The 23451-nt window shown below is 33.8% G+C and overlaps 1 protein-coding gene across 1 annotated transcript in view; it reads right to left on the reverse strand.

The window, feature by feature from the left end:
* Positions 1-23451, reverse strand: part of HCN1 (hyperpolarization activated cyclic nucleotide gated potassium channel 1) — a 384981-nt gene that overhangs the window by 39179 nt on the left and 322351 nt on the right. Inside the window, exon 6 of the mRNA XM_007108331.2 lies at positions 14576-14816. Coding sequence (XP_007108393.2) covers positions 14576-14816 — 241 coding nt within the window. The remainder of the gene's footprint in view (positions 1-14575; positions 14817-23451) is intronic.

The raw sequence follows: 23451 nt of genomic DNA on the forward strand, positions 1-23451 counted from the left end.
AAAAAAAAAAGAAAAAAAAGAAAGCCCTGCTTCTTTCTACCCCCTGAGCTATGCATACAAAGTGAAAAAAAAAGTCTTCCATCTGTTCTTTATTACCAGAAATTCCCTTAATAGCATTACAGAGTTCATTGTTACAGAAGTTAGCATTTGAATAATACGAGTAAAATGTGAATACCAAAGAGTACTGGTAATCAAAACGTCACAGTTTTTGTTTTCAAAAGAAGGAGAAAGAATATTTTAAAATATTCAAAACAACTTTATATTCTAAAGTGAATCATAACCTGCTAGATTTGTTTTACCTTGCAACAGAACCCCATAATTTTCACTAAAATCATTTACCCCAGTTATTGATAGATAATGAAATTTAGGAACTAGGCAGAGGCGCATTTTAGAAATGAAATGCATGGATTAGAATGACACATTAGAAATTAGAATTAGAAAGTACACTCGCCATACAGAGTTTTTTTTTTTTTTTTTTGGATGCGGTTGCTTGTGGTATCTTAGTTCCCTGACCAGGGATCGAACCCATGCCCCTTGCAGTGGAAGCATGGAGTCCTAAAAAAAAAAAAGAAAAAAAAGAAAGCCCTGCTTCTTTCTACCCCCTGAGCTATGCATACAAAGTGAAAAAAAAAGTCTTCCATCTGTTCTTTATTACCAGAAATTCCCTTAATAGCATTACAGAGTTCATTGTTACAGAAGTTAGCATTTGAATAATACGAGTAAAATGTGAATACCAAAGAGTACTGGTAATCAAAACGTCACAGTTTTTGTTTTCAAAAGAAGGAGAAAGAATATTTTAAAATATTCAAAACAACTTTATATTCTAAAGTGAATCATAACCTGCTAGATTTGTTTTACCTTGCAACAGAACCCCATAATTTTCACTAAAATCATTTACCCCAGTTATTGATAGATAATGAAATTTAGGAACTAGGCAGAGGCGCATTTTAGAAATGAAATGCATGGATTAGAATGACACATTAGAAATTAGAATTAGAAAGTACACTCGCCATACAGAGTTTTTTTTTTTTTTTTTTGGATGCGGTTGCTTGTGGTATCTTAGTTCCCTGACCAGGGATCGAACCCATGCCCCTTGCAGTGGAAGCATGGAGTCCTAACCACTGGACTGCCAGGGAATTCCCTGCCTTATAGAGTTTTTATTTTAGTAGGTTCAAGTTATGGCCTGGCCTCTCTAATTATAAAAGCTCCAAAGGTGGTGCCTTGTGAAAAACCACAAGAATACACGAGAACCCAGAATTATAATAAGGACTTTTTCGTTTTCCTTTTCCTTTACCTCTTCCTCCTTTTCTATTTTATTAAAGAGGGAAAGACTTTATGACTTCAAAGTAAAATGTCTTAATGCTCATCCTGATTTTCATAAGTGTCTCAGACATTTGGATTTAATCCTTTATTATGCATTGATGTATTTACACATGACTATAGAATCATAGAACAATAAGGCGAAGATATAGATGGGGATTAACACCTCTCTCAACCCAATGATTTAGCAAAGGTTCATCCTGTGGTTGTACATTATCTGGTATTTCTAGGCGGGACAGTACCTGCAAAAAGATCCAACAGAGTTGTCTTATCAGTGTTGAATCTCATTAGCCTGGCCTAAGGAGGAAACAAATGAGGAAGCAAAAGAAAACAAACAAACAAAAATCTTTAAGAAGATTCATTGTTTTTCTCTGCTCCTGCCTCCTCTTCCTCATAAATATAATGGGAGAATTGAACTAATCAAGTTGTAACTTATTATCAACAGATTCCTCACATCTTCTAGAAAATCAGTAACAGCTTTTAGAAATGTACAACAGACTAGAAGTGGAGTAAACTGTGGATTGGCAGATATTTTAGTAATAGTCACCAAGACACGGACTGCCTGTGGTTTTCCAAACCTGCAGCTCTTTATTTAAAAATGCCAGGTGATTGTAATCTGGCCACATGCATTCTGGGCATAAACATCATAAATATGCACTCTAACTACATAAAGTAACTGGCAGTCTCCTTAAGCTGGCAAAATGTTAGACATGATTAAGCAGCATTTAATACCAAATGATTTAATGGCACATATCATGGGAAGTATTTTCTTTCTGGTGGCTTTATTGTACACTACTATACTGTAAGAAGAACTTATGGGACAAACATTTTGAAAGAAGCAAAGTCAAGAGATTGAATCAACTGGAACACTTTAGTGTGGAAAGACAAGCGCTATGAGGTGAGTGGACAGAAATATTAACGATGAAACATTATATTAGAAAAACAAAAGTTTTTCTTTAAAATCATGAACTATTGAATACAAAGATACATTATTTGAAATTTTAATATGTATACTAATGGCATTTTATCTTAGTGAATAATACATTAATGATATGATTACTTTAATAGGAGGGTCAGGTGGAGCAATATGAATAGATTACAAACTGGCTTAACAAATGCATGTATATAAGGGCCATGGATAGCTCTGAAGAGAAGACAAGGTGTACTCATATTTAAAGGTTATATCCTAGGGGAGCATCATGCCCTCTCTTAGGAAGCAGTGAGGTACAGTGGAGAAAACACAGGCTTTGGGTTCAGATTCATAGCTGAGTTTGGAACCTGGCTTTGTCCCTTTTCAGGTACATGGCCTTTGCCAGGTTAACTTCTCCAAGGCTCATTTCCCTCATATGTAAAAAGAGAATTATAAAAACTTTATTCATAGGAGGAGACAAGGAGACTAGAAACGCCTTTTCCAACAAGCAAGACCCTCACTTCTTAAGCACCCCAAACTCATCGTCCACCTGGTCTGAGCCATGAGGACCAATCTCATTAGGTTTTTTAATCCCCATTCTCCATCACTCTCAATAGGAAGCCTAGAACTCCTATGTAATCCCACATGCCTGAATGCTAATCTCCACCTGGCTGTATGGGCAAGGAGGATTTCTATATCCTTCTTCCTTGCTTTAATTTTCCGGGAAGGATTTATAACCATCTGGTAATGTGGTTTACTACTTCAGTAATTTCTAGGCTTCTTTATTACATTCTTGTTTCTAAAATTTAAGTATCCAGTAAAATATAAGCTCCATGACTGTGGATAATTTGGCCTATTTTGCTCAATGCTGTATCCCTAGGACCCATAAACCTGCCTAATGCACAGCAGGCAATTATCATATATTTATTTTCTTCCACTCTGTCTCCTAGAACATTACTTGGGACTCTGTCGGTGAGAACACTGAATACAATGATGCATGGGTTAATCTAACACATTCTATCTCCCACGTCCACAAAAAAGGGAAAAAAAACCCCTTTCTGGGTTAATACATATGCATATATATGTGTATATATACATATACATAATATACTATATATATATATGGATATATATGTATATCTAGAAACATAGGCTTATATTATTGTAGAAATAAATCAAGTCAGGAAGTTAGGTACAGAACACAAAACTCTGAATTTGATCTTTGAATGTCTCCTTATCTCAATATTTTGCTTGTCATTTAGTTGGGAGTGTGTTCTGTGCACTGATTATGTTTACTCAGTTCAGACACTTTAGAAGATTGGAAAGCATAACTCAGTTGATCCCAGACTTTTCTGCTTAAAAGTACTGTGAACTTGCCATGCTCAGCTGATGCAAATGTAAAATTAGTATACTACAAAAGTCTGCTCTATCAATTTCAAAATTTCATATTAGATATTTACAGAGGTATAAATTGTAAACCCTAACATGCTAAATAAATACAAGTTATTATTATTAGATTCTAACAGCCTTTCTTTGTCTTCTTTGGTGTTTAAATTGAACAAATATCCACTGTATGTGTAAAAGAACTGAAAGTAATACAGACTTTTTTTTTTTTTCCACTAACTGTCCATCAAAGGACAGGTCCACTAATAGCCATTTCAGGTCACCATAGTAAAAATATGAATGACACTAAAAGCACTGAACCCAAACAAAGTATTATTTTACAGAATTTCTTACTGAAGTGAGTTGGGTTGAATAAGTAGATAATTTGACTAATAGGAATAAACTATAGAGGAAATATTTGTTAAATGGTTAAAATAAGGGATAACTTCATCAGTAATTTTATAAAGCTAAATTTAGAACTGATCATTTATGTCTTAAAAATTTAGAAGGAGGATGGAGAAAAAATATATTTTATATAGAATTACATTTTGGTATTTACAATTACATTTAGCAATTGAAGACAATCTCTCTCCTCTTTTAAAATAAATCTCATTTAATCTCATCTTTCTTACACATCATGTATTGTCAATACAATTTATCTAACATCTTTGATATTCTGTAATTCTCCTGTTCAAACATATTATGTTTTCTTTTCTCTCCACCATTCCATCCCCAAATGTTTCCATTTAAAATGTTTAAAAAGAATTTAAATAAAAGATAACTCATGTACTATACAATGAATCCAGATGGAAAGTGTAATCTATTTTTAAAAAGCAATATTGAATCACTATATTAAAAATGCAATGGAATTTAACCAAAGCAGTATAGCCAGATTTATGTGTACTATAAATTGCAGTCATCAAACATGAAGCGTGGTTGAAAATAAATACACTAGTTTTTAAACTCAAGAAGCTAAAAGAAAAAAAGCAAAAACTAAAATGAAATGAAAGAATAGATTTAATACAGAAAAATATAGAAATTTCTGAAATAAAAAACAAAAGTAAAAACTCTTTCTTTGAAAAAATAACAAATATTTAATATAAGTAATTCTGAAAAAAATTTTAAAAATAAAAAAGTACAATATTAGGAAGAGAAAAGGCATAGAGATCTAGAGGAGATTAAACAAATAAGAAGGGACTTCTGGTTTTAGTTTCGACATGATTGGAAGATATCACTCCCTTCTTTCTGACAAGAAAAAGCTGAACAAACCTAAAAGCAGTGACTTATCCTGGACCCATCAGAGACTCAGGTTTCAGAGCAAATGACCAACCAAATATCTGGAGAGACATGAATCTACAGTGTCGCAGCAGATCTGTTCACTGGAGCAGAAGCCAGTGGAGCCATAAAGTGGGGCAATTACAAAAGATGTGACACATGCATAATTTAAATTCTATAAGGAGAAAAGAGACCAAAGCAGAATAAAATTTTGAAGTAATAATGGTTGAGAATTTTAAAAATTAATAACAAACACCAAACGCAGATTCAGGAAGCTCAGACCAAAAAAAAAAAAAAAAAGTACACCTAGGCTGTCATATTCAAACTGCCAAAAACCAAAGAGAAAATTTTGAAAGAAGCCAGAGGAGGGAAAACATCTTACCTATGGAGGAACAAGAATAAAAATTACAGTGAACTTCTTGTAGGAAACCATACAAACCAAAGGTAAACAGAACAACATATTAAAATGTTGAACATAAAAACTCATCAATCTAGAATTCTATATTCAGAAAAATTATCCTTCAAAGTGAAGGAGAAAAAAATTTTCTCAGACAAATAAAAACTAAGCTAATTCACTGTTAGCAGACCTGCACTGTAAGAAATGTTAAAAGATTTTCTTGAAGTGGGAGGAGATAATATAGATCAGAAACTTGGACCTAGAGAAAGAAAGTAAGGTTGAAGAAGGAATAAATGAAGGAAAAATAAAATATCTTATTGTTCTTTTCCTTAACTAATCTAAAATATAGTTGTTTGTTTAAAGTAATAATAGTAACAATAAATAAAATAAATTAAATGAAATTAATGAGAGCAATGCTCCAAGAGATAGGAGGGAAGAATTGCTAATACTTTAAGGTAGCTGAATCACATGTGAAGTAGATAGATGGTTAAGATGGTGAATTTTATGTTTGAGTATTTTACCACACTCAAAAAAAAAAATTGAAAAAAAAAGTAACTGTCTATAAAAAGATATATCATGCTAATATTAACAAAAAGAAAGCTGGGGTAGTTATATTAGTTTCAGACAAAGCAGATTTCAGGACAAGAAATATGATCAGGAATAAGGCAGGGTATTACATAATGAAAAAGGGTCAATTTTCTAAGACGATATAACAATCTTAAACATGTACACACCCAACAACAGAATGTCAAAATACCTGAGGAAAAAATTGATAGAGCTGCAAGAGAAATAGACATATTCCCCACTATAACTGGAGACTTCAACACCCTTCTTTTACTAATTAGTAGATCAAGCGGCTGAAAATCAGCAAGGATGTAGTTGGCCTGAATGACACCATCAGTGAAACTGATCTAATTGACATTTATAGAATGCGCCATCCAATAACAGCAGAATATATATTCTCCTTAAGTTCACATGGAATATTCGTCAACATTCAGAGCTATAAAATTTATAATTTAGCAAATATAAAATAATGGGAATCATACAAAATAAATTCTCAGGCCACAGTAGAATTAAACTAGAAATTAACAACAGCAAAATAGCTGGAAAATTCCCAAATGTTTAGAACACTTTAATAGAATATAGGTTAGGGAAAAAGTCTCAATAGAAATTAAACAAATATTTTAAACTAAAGACAATTAAAATATGACATTGAATTTGTAGGAGACAGGAAGGGCAATGCTTAGAGAAAATTTTATAGCATATAGCATTAAATACATATATATTATGAAGAAAGATATTAAATCCATGATCTAAGCTTCCACCTTAGCAAAGTAGGGAAAGAAGAGCAATTTAAGCCTAAAGCAAAGAATAAGGAAATAACAACAATTAGAGCAGAAATCAATAAAATTGAAAACAGAAAACAATTCATAAAATCAATAAAAGCAAAATCTAGTTCTTTAAAAGGATTTAAAATTTTTTCTAGGAAAGCTAGCTAAGAATAAAAGAGAACACACCAATTATCAACATCATAAATGAAAGAGTAATCATCACTACTGGTCCTGGGAACATTAAAAACAATAGTTAAGGAATACTGCAAACAACTCTACTATAATTTGATAATTCAGATGAAATGGAGCAATTCCTGGAAAGTACAAACTAACAAAATTCACACAATGAGAAATAGATAACCTAAATAACCTTATATCTATTTTTAAAAAAATAATTAATAACGTTGCAGAAATTAAATCACCAGATGCAGATGTTTTCACCAGTACATTCTACCAAATATTTAAGGAAGCAATGATACCAATATTCCATGACCTTTTCCAGAAAATAGAAGCAGAGGGAACACTTCCTATCCCATTCCCTTAGATGAGAATTATCCTAAAGCAAAAATCCATAAAAATACATTACAGGAAAGAAAAAGTACACAGCACTATCTCTCAGGAACACAGACATAGAAACTGATCAAAAATTTAGAAAATTTAATCCAATTATTTTTGCCTACTTTAATACATTTTTATACATTAAAATTATTTCAGGTGTGCAAGGCTAGTTCAATATTCAAAATCAAATTCAATCAATGTAACAAACCACATCAACAGGCTAAAAAAGAAAAACCATATGATATCAGAAATGGCACAGAAAAAAATGATAAATATACAAAATCCATTCATGACTAAAAAAAAAAAGCTCTCAGAAAAGTAGTAATAGGGGAGAACTTCCTCAATTTGAAAAGGAATCGTTATAGAAAAAAAACAACAATTTCAAATAGCATCATACCTAATAGTGAGAAAGTAGATGCCTTACTCCAAAATCAAGGGGAAAAAATTCTCTAGGAAGACTAAGGATCAGGGCAAAATCTTCTCTATTTCCACTCCAGTATAACGTAGTACTGGAAGTCCTCTCCAGTAAAATAAGAAAATAAAATAAAAGGTATATAGATTGGAAATAAAGAAATAAAACTCTATTTGTAGAAGACATGATTGTAAATGAAGAAAATTTCAAATAATTGACCAAAAAAACTCCTATAACTAAAAGCAAGTAAGGAAAGTCACTGCATAAAAAGTTAATATACAACTAAATTTCCTATATTACAGTGATTAACTATTGAAATAAAAAAATTTTCAAAACCAATACCATACTGTATGATTCTAATTATATGACATTTTGGACAAGAAAAAACTCTTGAGATAGTAAACAGATGAGTGGTTGCCATGAGTTTGGTAGTAGGGGAAAGTTGAATAGCTAATAAATAGGGGATTTTTTGAGGGTGAGGAAACTATTCTGTATGATATTATAATGGTGAATACAAGACAGTAAGAATTTTTCAAAACCTCTAAAACTTTACAACACGAAAAAGTAAATCTGATGGTATGGAAATTTAAAAAGAAATAATTTAGGTAGTCATGAGTTCTCAGGATGGAATGCAGAATGTAACAAAAGACTATAAATATATTACAAACATATGAAACAACCTCAATGAAGGAGGTGGGGGAATAAGATGCTGACCTAAGTATCTTTGCAAATGAATGAAGAGGCAAAAGGAACTGTACATAAGACTTGTACTCTAGTTGATAAAGTTATTTCCTATGGATGTACTGGTTAACAATTCTAAAACCACTATACATCTATACTAGAACTGAACAATTAAGTAAATGGATGGTGGATTGTGGGAACCTAATTTCTTAATTCTGAGGGGTGTACTACAGATAAACAAGGAAAGGAGGCTAGAATAATCTATGTGGTAATGGATTGGAGTTGGAAATATCAGTATGAACTCATATTTAGCTTAATTTAGAATCAGATGGCTACACATAGAAATATATAATATATATATATACACACACACGAGATATATATATATATATATATATATATATGGTAGTATGTACGTATGTATCACTTTGATCTGTCAGCTGAGAGACCTGGAAGTAATAATAACTCAGTAGTAATGAGTGCACCTAGTGTCCAGATCATGGTTTCTAAAACCATTCTCCAATGAAAGGAAAAGGACCCTTGGAAAAATGGCTGATTCTAAGACTGAGTAAGGAAATATATAAGATGAGCCTGGAGCATCATCTAGTGCTAAAAACTAAGAAAAATCTCAAAACAAAACAAACAAAAACCCCAAATCCATAATAATGGGGTATTTCAGAGGGACACAGGGGACAATAGAAAGAGGTCCAAATGGCCAAAGCTGAAAAAATTTGAGCAAAACAATTAATAAAGTAGTATTGGATTATAACCCAAATTACAAAATAAATATCCTGGTGTTCATACTGATATAAAAAAGGGGTGAATAAATAAATAAATGCAAGAGAGAAAATGAATTGCCTGTTTAGAAAAATTTCAAATAATTTATGTACATACTCTGCCCTTTTGGAGCATTACTCCTCAATGCTTAGTCATGAACTGTGCAGACTGGCTACTTTCCAAACAGCAGAGTATGGAATGAGAGGGGAAAAAAAGAGTAACCTTACAGTGGAGAAGTCTGACAAACACTACCTCAATCTAGGTGATCAAGGTTAACATCAATAGTGGAAAGACATATTGATAGTATATACCACGGATATAATGTGAAGAGAAGGGAACTTTATGTCTAGGCTCTTGCTCATAGACAAGATCAAACTTATCCCAATCTAATCATGAGAAAATCAGCTGGCAAATCCCAAATGAGGAACGTTCTATAAGATAACTTACCAGGGCTCCTCAAAACTGTCGAGTTCATCAAAACCAAATAAAATCTTAGTAACTTTAAAAACTGAGAGCAAACTAGAGGACATTACTACTAAACGTAACGAGGTATTGTAGATGGGATACTGACAGAAAAAAGACATTGAGTAAAAGCCAAGAAAATTAGAATAAAGTGTATGATTTATTATTTATTAACAATACTGTATCAACATTGGTTCATTAAATGTGATAAATGTATTATAGTAATGGAAAATAATAATAGGGAAACTGGGTGTTGGATAAATAGGAATTCTCTGTATAATCTTTGCAATAATTTTGTAAATCTAAAATTAAAAATTAAGTCTATTAAAAAAAATTATATGTACAAACATATAATTTGAAAATTATTTGGAATCTTCTGGGAATTTTTGTTTTTTTACATGCTGATGTTTGGATCTCAACTTTACTCAATTCCATCAGAAACTCTAGGGTGCCATTTTGGCTCAGGCATCAGTTTTTTTAAAAGCTTTTCAGTGGTATGAACATAGATTTAGATGAACTGAACAATTACTCATAAAGAAGTAGAAAACCTGATAATTCTGATGCCTATAGACGACAGAATCAGACACAAGTGGTTTTACTTGTGAAACCTAATAAACCTTCACATAATAGGTAATGCCTAGATTATTTCAACTTCCTTAAAAAAGAGAATATATTTCCTCTAAGATCAGGAACAACATATTATTCAACATAGCTTTGGAAGTCCTAGCCACGGCAATCAGAGAAGAAAAAGAAATAAAAGGAATACAAATTGGAAAAGAAGAAGTAAAACTGTCACTGTTTGCAGATGACATGATACTATACACAGAGAATCCTAAAGATAGCACCAGAAAACTACTAGAACTAATCAATGAATCTGGTAAAGTTGCAGGATATAAAGTTAATGCACAGAAATCTCTTGCATTCCTATACACTAATGATGAAAAATCTGAAAGAGAAATTAAAGAAACACTCCCATTTACCACTGCAACAAAAAGAATAAAATACCTAGGAAAAAACGTACCTAGGGAGACAAAAGACCTGTATGCAGAAAACTATGAAACACTGATGAAAGAAATTAAAGATGATACAAACAGATGGAGAGATATACCATGTTCTTGGTTTGGAAGAATCAATATTGTGAAAATGACTATACTACCCAAAGCAATCTACAGATTCAATGCAATCCCTATCAAATTACCAATGGCAGTTTTTACAGAACTAGAACATTTTTTAAAAAGTTTTCTTGCTCTCTCTAAGAAGTGAGGAAAACCTTACATCTAAAGTCATCTAGCTAGGGGATCACAAAAATAACCACTATAACAACAACATTACAGACCAATCTCACTTATAGAGATGCTACAATGTGTTAAAGAAAGAATACATTATGACAAAGCAGTTTTTAATCCCCCAAATGATCTTATGGTTCAACACAAGGACATTCACTAATGAAACTGACTTTACTAATAGTTTAATGCATATAAATCCAGAGAAGCACGTGTTCCAGTCTTTGTCATATTAGCAAATATAATTGTCTAGTAATTAAAGCTCCTTTGAATTCAAAAAACACATGTCAAATGTAGAAATATATTCTTAATGTATAATAACAACTTTCAGAAATTCCTTTCTAAACGTTTATGTATTTGTCACACCTCCATTAATTGCCTCGAAAACGTTTTCCCCAAAACTACCTTCCCACAAAGCTGGGCTATACTTTTATTTCTTACTATCAGCTTTTATTTATTTCCATCAGCTTTCTAGTTCTCTTTCTTTCTTCATTCAAACACTAATTCTGTGTGCTTTCTAAAGAAGACTTTTTAAAGTTCTTAGCTTTTCCTAATTTTCTCTTTTTTTTCTCAACATAATCTGCACAAAAATGTAATAGGCTGATGAGGCAATGCAGAATCATGACAAGGAAGAAGAGGAAAGATGAAAACTTCAAAATTATCCTTAGTGAATGAGGAGAAAGTCAAAGAAGCTAATTATTTTGAGCTGATATGTTTACTCAGCTGCAATAGATTAATGGATAAGAACCTTATGGTCATTTTGATATATTCCAAAAAAGCATTTGATAAAATTAAAACCTTTCCCAATAAATTTTTTTCAGCTGTTACGGACGAAATCTTCTTAAACTCAGTGTGTTATTGTTGTTATTATTATTTTAAAATCAAAATGAATTTATTGCTTGGCTCTCAATTCTTATTAATTTGATTTGAATACTTTCTACCATTACCAATTTTTAGAGGATCAGATATGCTGGTTGTTTATCTCTAATGAACAAACAAATAAGATATTTTCTCTAGCCTGGATTTATTGAATCAGACTCTCTGATGGGTGAAGCCTGAATTTAAACAGCTTCTCTGGTGATTCTGATGCACACATTGTTTGCCATCTAATATCAGAAGGAAGGCAGGTAACTAACTACAGTGTTAATTTCAGTATGAGATAGACTGAGACCAGGACCCTGAAAAGCTGTGAGAAGCTATGGAGACACAGGGCTGGGAGCCATTAATTCTGACTGAGAAGCCTTCTACAGGCATACTATAAAGTCTGTGAAGAATGAATACAAAGTAATAAGAACCATTTCTTCTCACTCATGAGAAGAAAAAGAGTTTCACTTGAATTCCTCTTGTAGGATAAACCTGCAAATATTTGAAGGCAGATTTCCTGCCTTTTTTCTAAAGAAAACATTTCAGTTTCCAGCTATTGAGTACTATTTAACTATTAAGCTTGCCAATGCCTGACACTGTGGTATTAATCACTGTCTTTCATGTAACAGAACTGGCACTAAGAAACATGAATAGTTGTTCGCCATCACTTCTTCTAACTTGTTCTAACAAGTTACAATAGTAATAAAAATGTAGTGAAACTAAATAAAATATAGAAGAAATAGGGAAAACATTTTTACAATTTTGCAGTGTACAAAACCCAGTTAAGAAACACAAACTTTCTAATGCCTTAACGCAAAGGAGAGAGAGTCAGATGAAATCAGCAGTAATGAAGAACAGAATGATGAAAGAAAAATTAGAAAGTTTAAAAAGTAGTAACAATTTTGGAGAAAACAGTTACAGCATATCAAAAATACATTAGGGATGTTTCTGTAAATTGGTTTTAAAAAGACAAACAACACATTAGAAAAATATGCAAAAATAGAAACAGAAAAATAAAATACAAATGATCCATATCTAAGAAGAAATGCCTCAACATCACCATTAATAGTGGCAATGCAAACTAAATATTAAGGGGATGCCAATTTTACTTATTAAGAGGATAAAAGTAAAGATCAATGGGCAAAGCCATGTAGAAATGGGCAGTCTCATCAAAGAAATAATTTGATGTTTATTTCAATTTGAACATATGCATAGTCTTTGACCCAGTAATTCAACTCATAGGCAAGTTTTGTACATTTTCACAAATATAAATATATATCTTATTATAGTAAAAAGTTGGAAACAATTCAAATTGTCAGAATTTTTAGCAAGGCAAATTGCCACTTGTGATGGTTAATTTTATGTGTCAACTTGACTGGCCGTGGGGTGCCCAGAAAAATATTATTTGGGGTTTGTCTGTGAGGGTATTCTTACGTGAGATTGGTATTTGAATCAGTGGACTCAGTAAAGTAGATTGGCTTCTCCAGGGTATGCAACCTCAAAATCCACTGGGGGTCTGAATAGAAAAAAAAGGAGGAAGGAGAAACATTTCTTTCCTGTCTCACTGCTTGAGCTAACGTCTCATCTCATCTTCTGCCCTCAGATTGGATTTACACTGTTGGTTCTCAGGCTTTTGGAATCAGACTGAATTAAATGACTAGTTTTCCTGTTCTTCAGTTTCAGATGGCAGATGGTAACATTTGTCAACCTCCATATTCACGAGTCAATTTCTCACAATAAATCTCCTTTTGTGTATATATATCCTGTTGGTTTTGTTTCTCTAGAGAACACTGACTAATACACCACTCAACTAGAAGCTACATTTCCCAGCCTTCCTTATACCTAGAGGTACTTTTGTAACTAAATTCTGGCCAATCAGATGTGAATAGCAGTGATGTTGGCCATTCTGGGCACACATCTAAAGAGAAATTGCTCACTCTTCACTTCCTCTGTCCCCTCCTCCCCATACTGTGGTCCATATTGTGGAGAGAAACCAATTCCTCTCGTATAAATGAGAAAAACACTCTAGAGGATGGCAGACCAGCAAAATAAATGCAATCTGGGTACCTAAAAACTGTCTTGGGGAGAGCCATCTAACACTCCTGGGACTTTTGTGTGAGAGAAAAATATGCTTTTGATCGGTTTAAGCCACTGTTATTTGGTTCCAGTTTCAGAGGATGAAAGGATACTCTAATACAGTAGTAAATGCACATGCACTGAATGTGTGACACCGAAATGTGAAAACATACCACTTATCAGTGAAAAACTGTTGCCTGCCATATCAGTAAACAAAGTATTTGCAGCCATCGAGCCATCACATTACAGCCGCTTACATTATGGTGAGCTCTGAGGGAACTCGGGATAGAAAAAGGATGCCTGCCACCTAGCAGTCAACTGCTGCAGCCACCCCAGATGGTGCACCCTGAGGAGACTCAGGATGAGAAAGCACAGGATACTGGCTCCAGATAGCTGAGGTGCAGATCAAGGGAATAATTTCAGTGAGCCCAGACTCTTGCATTTTCCCATACATAGAAAAGCACTAAATTTCTTAACTTGAGATATCTGGTTTTTATTTAATTAACAGTAATCTTTCAATGTTCCTACTACCTGGTCTTTGTTACAAAAACTCCTATATATACTGGTTACTCCCTTACCTCTTTGGAGCAGTCTCTCAGAGCTAACTGAGATGCTGTGTCCTGGACCTAAGTCCTCAGTTTTGTCTGCCAAATAAAACATAATTCTCAACTTTTAGGTTGTGCATTTTTTCAGTTGACATGCTATAGACACTTTTATCAGAATTCAAATACAAGTCCATATTCAAACCCAAAAAATTAACATTCTGACATCTCCAAAATTCTGATAAAGATAAATATTGTGAGCAAATTAGATTTCATTTCAGTTATATTTTCTTTTTTTACTAACCTCCAAAGTAAGAGCCATCTGTCAGCTTCATTTCTTTACTGGATTTTGTGATGACACCAGCAACACCATGTTGAATGAAATACATTTTTTTACCCACAGCTCCTTCTCGTATGATATAATCTCCAGGTTGAAACACCTCAAATCTCAACTTGCTCAGCATGGCAGTCACAAAATTAGGATCCGCATTAGCAAAAAGAGGCATTGTAGCCACTAGTTTTCGGCAGTTGAAGTTGACTATCTCCTAAAGATAGCAAGAGTAAACAAACATTAAGAGAGAGATTAATCATATCAGGAAGAAAAACATGCTGAAACTAAAATCTATACATAGCATAACACTGCAATTTAAATTAAGAACCAACAATACATAAATTCTAATAATCTATGTATCTCTTCAAAACCAGGGATCATGTTTTATTATTGTGCTGAAATGTTGTATTCCCAGCACATAGAATAGTATAGGCATATATTAGACATCAATAAATATGAATTAAATATATACAAGTTTACCTTTTATAACTTCCCATTCATTTATTATTTTTTATATAAAATTAGAATGAAAATGTGGAAGAGTTTTAGTCTCCCTTTTATCTGTTTTTATGAAGAAAAGAAGCCACATCACTTCCTATTAGCCATGATGTTACCGCTTCTGTGGTCCATTGTGTTGAACAATCTAATTTGTACCTACTGACTAGAGTTCTGAAACCAGGGCCCAGCTGCCAACAAAATGCCAACAGTATTTTGATGTTTTTTCTTAATGTCATTCACGTTAAAGCAAGGAGACTTGATGTTGTTCACATTACACAAAGACACTCTAACTATAATCTCTAATTACAAATTCAATCTGTTTCTGGGTTACATCATAAAATTACTCTTTCCAAACCTCCTGGGTTTCCATTGGAAGTTTTGGACTGGACAGAGGCCATATTTTCCTTTTCCTAAATTGTTTGTTTGTTTTATTTCTGGGATCAGGCCAATTCTAAATTAGGAGATTTATATGTTTCATTTCATTCTGTGGATTCTAGTCCAGATTAGACATAGTGCTATCACTATGAACCAAAACAGGGATATGGGACCAACCAATTTTAATCCTGAAAGTTAGATATAGAACAGAATAAACAATGGGAATCTAAATTTTACCAAAATGTTATTTCTCAGAAATATCTTCTCCAATAAGCCCCCAAAAGAACAGGGTTGGACCTGAATTTGTGAACTTGCTTAAGAGACACAGAAAATGAAGTCACCTCTGCTAAGAGATGGGAAAAGGGCAAAAAGATTCAGAGGTATTAAAAGAGTCTGAGATCTGAATTCCTGCTTTGGTAATACAAACTTCTAGATTCCAAGAATGGGAAAGAAAGTTTCCTCAATCTTCTTCATAAAATAATCTGATATTATTCTAAGATAGTTAAAAAATTCCAGGTGATGCAGAGGGCACAGAAGTTTGGGTCCAACATGGAAAAGAAGGTGTTTCATCCTCAACAATATGTTGTGAGTACAGCAGAGCAGAGAAGTATCTCTAACAGTGGAGTTTCATGGAGACTGGTAAAACATTTAAAAATCAGCAGCTATAACCAGCAAGTGAACATAACAACAAAAAGAAGAGAAGGATATAACATATGGTACTTCGTGCAGCATCATACAAGCCCTACAATGCACAGTTGACCCGATGGGTAGCTATATCTAGGGCAATTTGTGGTCAATTTTAACTGGTGCTGAAGAGCTGTGGTGGGAGTGGGGGACTACAGTAAGTGCTCAATAAATATGCATACATGTATGAGTAGACCGAAGGAAGGAAAAAAGAAGAAAAGAAGGAAGGAAGGGGGCAAAAAGGGAAAGAAGGAAGATGGAATTTTGGCATTGGAAAAAAAGTGTTCACAAAGCCTAGTTTATATTCCTGTTGGGAAGTGGCTATTTAAAACACTTAGAACGCTCTCTCAAGCCAATAGCTTGAGAAACAAGTCATACATGTAATATAAAAATGTCTTTTTTACTATTCAAAATACTTCCATATAAAAACCACATGAAGATAAAAGGTGAACCGTTCAAGGTACCCAAGGTAAGCACGCGAGTTAAAAGAAGACAGAAATATATCATTAAAATGATCAGATCTGTTGTTTCAAAGTTAATGATTTCATGTGTAAAATGACATAGAAGGATCCTGTGTAGGAAATTGAAAATAAATCATGTTGCAGAGAAAATAAGTTTTCAAACAAAAATAATAAAATAATCTTTTCATCTATGTTCTTTGATTTGAACTATACAAATTTTTCTCTTCATTGTTTTCTTACCTTTTATTTTAGAAAATAATTTTACAAACAATTAAACTGTCTTTATTTATTTGAACAATTCTTTTTCTATGATGCATCACATATCCAGGTGCACCTTGGAACTGCCTTGATTATATCACTGAGAAGATAATTTCGTATTATTGTTAACTTGAAGGAATCCATTCATTTTTTCTGTCTCTGTGGAACTTTTACCTCCACGTGAAAACTTTCTGATTTAACTGTAAATTCTAACAAATATTTGACAGAAAAAGATGTGATGGGACAGAAAGTTATTTGCATTTAAAGGCTCTCCTCTTCCCATGAAATATGCTTGCTTTGAGGGTGTATAGTTTAATGGAAACAATCAAGTGAGCCTAGAAGTTAAGCAAAACTTTTAAAACCTCTTCTCCATCAATCACATTTCTTTATAGCACATTTTCTTAGGGAGAACATATTTAGTTAAGTTATTAATATCTCTCTATTAGTAAAACAAGACTTTTAAAGCTCTTCCTCCATCAATCCCAGGTCCTTATAGCACACTGACTTAAATAAAACACACAGTTATTAATATCTCTACTGTCCATCCAGATTCTTTATGGCAGTTGTTATAATGAGCTTTTTTAGCAATACGTCTGGCCTGAGTTAGGAGTATTGTCTATATGAAATAAAATGAAGAATGTTCACTCCCTAAGGGGATCAGACACGTGACCCTGACCTTAATAATAAAGTACTCCCAATTACCAGGTTTACTTCACAACTTAAAAATAGACAGTTTTTTCTCTCCTGAAGCATCTTATCATACCAGAAAGTAGCAGTGTTAGAAAACAAATAAGCAAACAAGGAAAAACACCAACAAAAAACCCTCATAATGAAAAGGATATTTCAAAGAGGCCAACTGAGAGCTATCCGACTAATGCTGTAACAATTGGAGTAACAAAACAAGTAATGTAATATTGGCTTAACCCCAAAGCATAAGATAAATATGAGCCTATACTTATATAAATAAATGATTGAGTAAATTTAAAAGTAGGGGAAAACAGACAAATCTCCTATTCAAATTCCAAATAAATCGACTTTTACCTATTAAAAATGGCATAATACAACAATAAAACAACAACAAAGAAGAACCCTGCGTTTGATCTTACTTTGACATAATGTCAGTTTATTTAAGATGCAAAATTCTTTTTCAGCAGTCCTTCCCATTATTTTGCTAAAGTACGACAGGATTATTCACATTCCTTGTTCGGTCACAGTGCAGAGAGTATCTTTGTAAACTATAACATAGATATAGTAAAGTACACAAATCTTAAACATACACAGATCTTATGTGAATTTTTCAAATATGTGAACCTATATAACCTCCCGGATCCACATACAGAACAGATTTCAGAAGGCTTCCTTTTTTCTTTTCCAATCAAGCCCAGAGGTTCTAGCTCTTCTGACTTCTATCACTATAAGCAGTTTTACTTGTACTTGAAATTCCCATAAATGGCACCACACACTGCAGAGTCTTTTGAGTCTTACTTTTGCTCATCATGATGTCAGTATGATTCATCCATGTTGTTGTGTGGTGGCAGTTCTTTCTTTTTATATTTCAGGCTGTATGTCATTTTAGGACTATACCACAGTTTATTTCTCCATTCTACTCTTCTTGACATTTGGGTTGTTTCCAGTTTTAGGCTAATAAAATAAGCCTGTTATGAATATTCTTGAAGTGCCTTATGCACTGATTTCTCTTGCATATTTACCTTATGTTGGAATTGCTGGGTAATAGGATAAGCATATATTTAACTTTGCTATATACTGCCAAAACTTTTCTAAAATAATTGTATTATTTTTCTCATATACCAGCAGTATATAAAGTTCCAGCTGTCCTACATCCTTGGAAAATTTTGATGCTATCACTCTTTTTTTAATTTTAGCCATTAGTAGACATGTAGAGATACCTTACTTAAATTTTTTTTCTCATTGTGGTTTTATTTTACATTCCCCCAATGATTAACGTTGTTATGCACATTTTCATAGGCTTATTGGTCAGATGAATATCCTGTTTGGTGAAGTGTCCAGTCAATAGTTCTCCCTGCTTTTTCTATTGAAGGAGTCCTTTTTATATTCTTGACATGAGCTCTTTGTTGGGATATGCATTGCAAATATATTCTCCTCATCTGTGGCTTGCCTTTTCGCTCTCAATGGTATCTTTTATTGTTATTGTTTTGCTGGTAATTTGATTTCTAGTTTGTTTAACTTTATGACAAGAAGAAAAAAATGGGATTTGATATATTTAAATTGCTCCAAGAAGGATTTGTTTTAACCATAAATCTGTGCTTTGGAATCATGCATATTCTGAAACCCTGGGAAATTTTAAGTAACATCTTCTTTGTTATTAAAAAGAGTAGCAGGGGCTTCCCTGGTGGTGCAGTGGTTGAGAGTCCGCCTGCCGATGCAGGGGAAACAGGTTCGTGCCCCGGTCTGGGAAGATCCCACGTGCCGCGGAGCGACTGGGCCCATAAGCCATGGCCGCTAAGCCTGCGCGTCCGGAGCCTGTGCTCCGCAACGGGAGAGGCCACAACAGTGAGAGGCCCCGCGTACTGCACCAAAAAAAAAAAAAAAAAAAAGAATAACAATATTTTAACGTTCCTTCTAGCACTACAATTCTTTATTGATAACTTAAGTATCATTGTGGAAAGTTCCACTTTGTGAAACATTTAGTTCTCCTCCGTTCTACATTATTTTATTCCACACAGTATAGTTCTAAAAAGTTTTAAGCGTGGTCACTATAAATATAATTATCATCATTACAATAATGAATCATAATCTTAACAAAAGAGAGCTGCTGTTACATTGCTAAATTCCTACACCCAACACACTCTGTATTTTTAGACTCTGCAGAGCACACAAGCACTTCCTTCTAAGAACTTAAATCAGACAGACATTCAAATGGCATCCAATGTTCAGACTTCCATGTTAACTTCAGAAACAAGTAAACACATACAGTCAAATCTATATCAAATGACACTTTATGACCTAGAACATCTTATAAAACGGTGCTGCTGATGTTGTCCTAGTTTTTTTTCAGTTCTGTAGCCTGGGGTAGTTAGAATCAAAACAGAGTCACTGGATATGCTAGGGATTTCTTTAAGGCAGAAATAATTTTAAGAATGAACACAATTAAAATGAGACAATATTTATTGAATTCTTGTTGGTTCCAGGTATTGCTTTAAATAAAGCTCTACAAGTATTAATTTACTTTATCCTCACAAAATCCTATGCCTTAGGTATTATTACTACCCCACTTTATGGAAGATATTGAGTAATATGCCAAAGACCACACACTTGCAAGAAGAACTATGGTTTGTTGGCCCAGCTCCCTAACGTAGGGCTTTGATGGATTCTGAGAAGTCATCTTAACTTTGCACATATCTAAAATCGCTACAAACCTGAAGATTCTGATGTTAACCATAAATTTGTTCTTTCAAACTTTACACACTTCAAACTTTACACACACAAACTTTACAAACTGATAGCTACACGCTTGGCTGTTTTTATTTCCCCACAGCAATTATTTTTAGAGATCTGAATATTACGGTCTTTACATTGGCATCTGTGCTCCAGGTTGCCACAGTTTTTAAAACGTGCTACTTCATACAATTAGGCTATCTGACTGGCTTCATAAATCAGTAGCATCTGAGATCTTTGAACCGTAAAGCAAGGAAATGCAAGAAGAGAAAGAGAGACCAGTATTTGATGCTGTTGTTTGTGCAGGTATGTCTTATGTTACGGGGACAGGGTCAATGTGTGCCCTTTACTTCTCCCTTTTAAGAAATGTTTCTTCAATGATATCTCTGCTTCTCCCTGCATAGCCGCCAAAGAACATTGTCATTTAATTTGACAAGTTAAAGATGGGATGTGGAAGGAAAAAGAAAGGGAACAAGATTTAGTGAGCACCCATTTTAAGCAGGTACTTCACATATTATGTCTCACTTATTCCTGGAGGAGAACAACCAAAGAATAAACTTGAATTTGGTTTTATTTCCCCACGTATACAAAAGAACGAAGATAGTGGAGCTTAGAGAGAGGAAATACATTGCCCAAGCCTCAGAGCTTGAATACATCTAGAGAAACTCATCATTCTATTTGACTTCCAAACCATTGCTCATTCAACCCTACCATGGGACCTCCCTATTTATTACCTGGATCAAAGTCACAAAAGCTTAGCACTAAAATTAACCTACGCCCTTATGTTTTGCAATTCCTTGTGCTTTGGAATGAAAATAAAGTCACTTTTAGTATTTCATAAATTTTTAAATCTAGAACTTTCCCCATTTCAGACAAATATCTATTTACCTTTTTGCTTCAATACATTTCTAAGAATATTTACATTTTTAACATTTGAATGCCACATTTTATGCAGTGTACGTATTTTCAGGGCAGATTATTACATGGTAATATATTTACTGTTATGGAATTCTTCAAAAACACAAAATTCTAGTTAAAAAATATATAAAAAGGATCTTGTTTGTGTTTATTATATGTGACCCAATTGTTATGAAAATATATCTGTTTGAACAATAATTAGTCAAAAATTATTTTGAAAACTAAGATGAAAACTTTTATTTTGAAAACTAAAAACTAATTAGCTTTAAAAAAACTAATTATTTTGAAAACTAAACTAAACTATGTACTAATTTACTTTTATCTTCAATTACCAACATTCATTTATATGTCTGGTAAATAAGAAGCATTTCCTCTGTACCAGAAATTAGGTAAGACGTAACTATAGAAGAAAACAAGTGAGATCTTGAAGCATGACTAAATGATTTGGAGTGATATTGATAAATAAGCCTCCTAGTCAACATGAACTCACTTCCTCAAACAACCCCATGGCATAGTCACAAATGATGAAGGGAGATAATGGGGTATTGGTGGCTGAATTTATACAACAGTTAATAAGAAAGTAAACATTGTAAACCTGGGGCCTAAAGACACTTAACAAGGGTGTTAGGCTTCAGGTGGCTGCCCTGAACCTCTTGCAGTTTTATGTAAACAGGTGTACACTGTGTTAGTGTCTTACATGAGACAGATGGAGCTTTCACAGGATTTTCAAAGGAGCCGTTATCAGCAAGAGGGTAAGTACCGCTGGTCTAAATGTATTACAATGACTGTGATGATGCTGATAGCTAATATTTATTGAATGCTTTGTGTTTTTGCCTTTAATTATAACAACAACCCAATGAAATAGCTATACTATTAACCCAGCAGTATAGATGAGCCAAAGCAGTTACAAAGAGGTTGTCATGTCACAAAAATCACAGAGCAGGTAGGAAGTGAGCCCAATACTTAAAAGTATATAGTCTGGGGCTTCCCTGGTGGCGCAGTGGTTGCGCGTCCGCCTGCCGATGCGGGGGAACCGGGTTCGCGCCCCGGTCTGGGAGGATCCCACGTGCCGCGGAGCGGCTGGACCTGTGAGCCATGGCCGCTGGGCCTGTGCGTCCGGAGCCTGTGCTCCGCAACGGGAGAGCCCACAGCAGAGGGAGGCCCGCATACCACAAAAAAAAAAAAAAAAAAAAAAAAAAAAAAAAAAAAAAAAAAAAAGTATATAGTCTGTTCCTAGAACGACATTGTTTAACATGGTAGCCATTAGCTACATGGAGTTATTGACCACTAGTAAAACTTTAATTGATTTAATTTTAACCATTTAGGTTTAAAGTTAAAAGCTGATAATTCAGTTACTAGAAAATGTTAAATTGTTTGGAAAAACTTGCATAGGTGAATATACTTTTCAACTGTAAATTTTATGAAATCTATATACACATCAAGCAGTTCTAAAAAAAATTAACATTCCAGTTTAAATGTTCTGTCAGAATAGCCTTCGTCAAAAAGTCTACAGATAATAAATACTGCAGAGGGTGTGGAGAAAAAGGAACCCTCCTACACTGTTGGTGGGAATGTAAATTGGTACAGCCACTATGGAGAACAGTATGAAGGTTCCTTAAAAAACTAAAAATAGAGCTACCATATGATCCAGCAATCCCACTCCTGGGCATATATCTGGAGAAAACTATAATTCAAAAAGATACATGCACCTCAGTGTTCATTGCAGCACTATTTTACAACAGCCAAGATATGGAAGCAACCGAGATGTCCATCGACAGATGAACTGATAAAGAAGAGGTGGTGTATACACACACACACACACACACACACACACACACACACAATGAAATGGGAAAGGGAGGGGAAGGGATGAATTAGGAGTTTGGGATTAACATAACGCACTACTATATATAAAATAGATAATCAACAAGCTCCTACTGTATAGCACAGGGAACTATACTCAGTATTATGTAGTAATCTATAAGGGAAAAGAATCTGAAAAAGAATATATACATCTATATATTTATATATGTATAACTGAACAACTGTGCTGCACACCTGAAATGAACACAACATTGTAACTATACTTCAATTAAAAAATACAACAGATTCTGAAGACTTAATATAAAAAATGAATGTAGGGCTTCCCTGGTGGCGCAGTGGTTGCGCGTCCGCCTGCCGATGCAGGGAAGCCGGGTTCGCGCCCCGGTCTGGGAGGATCCCACATGCCGCGGAGCG

This window comes from Physeter macrocephalus, chromosome 8, assembly GCF_002837175.3.
Source record: "Physeter macrocephalus isolate SW-GA chromosome 8, ASM283717v5, whole genome shotgun sequence".
NCBI lineage: Eukaryota > Metazoa > Chordata > Mammalia > Artiodactyla > Physeteridae > Physeter > Physeter macrocephalus.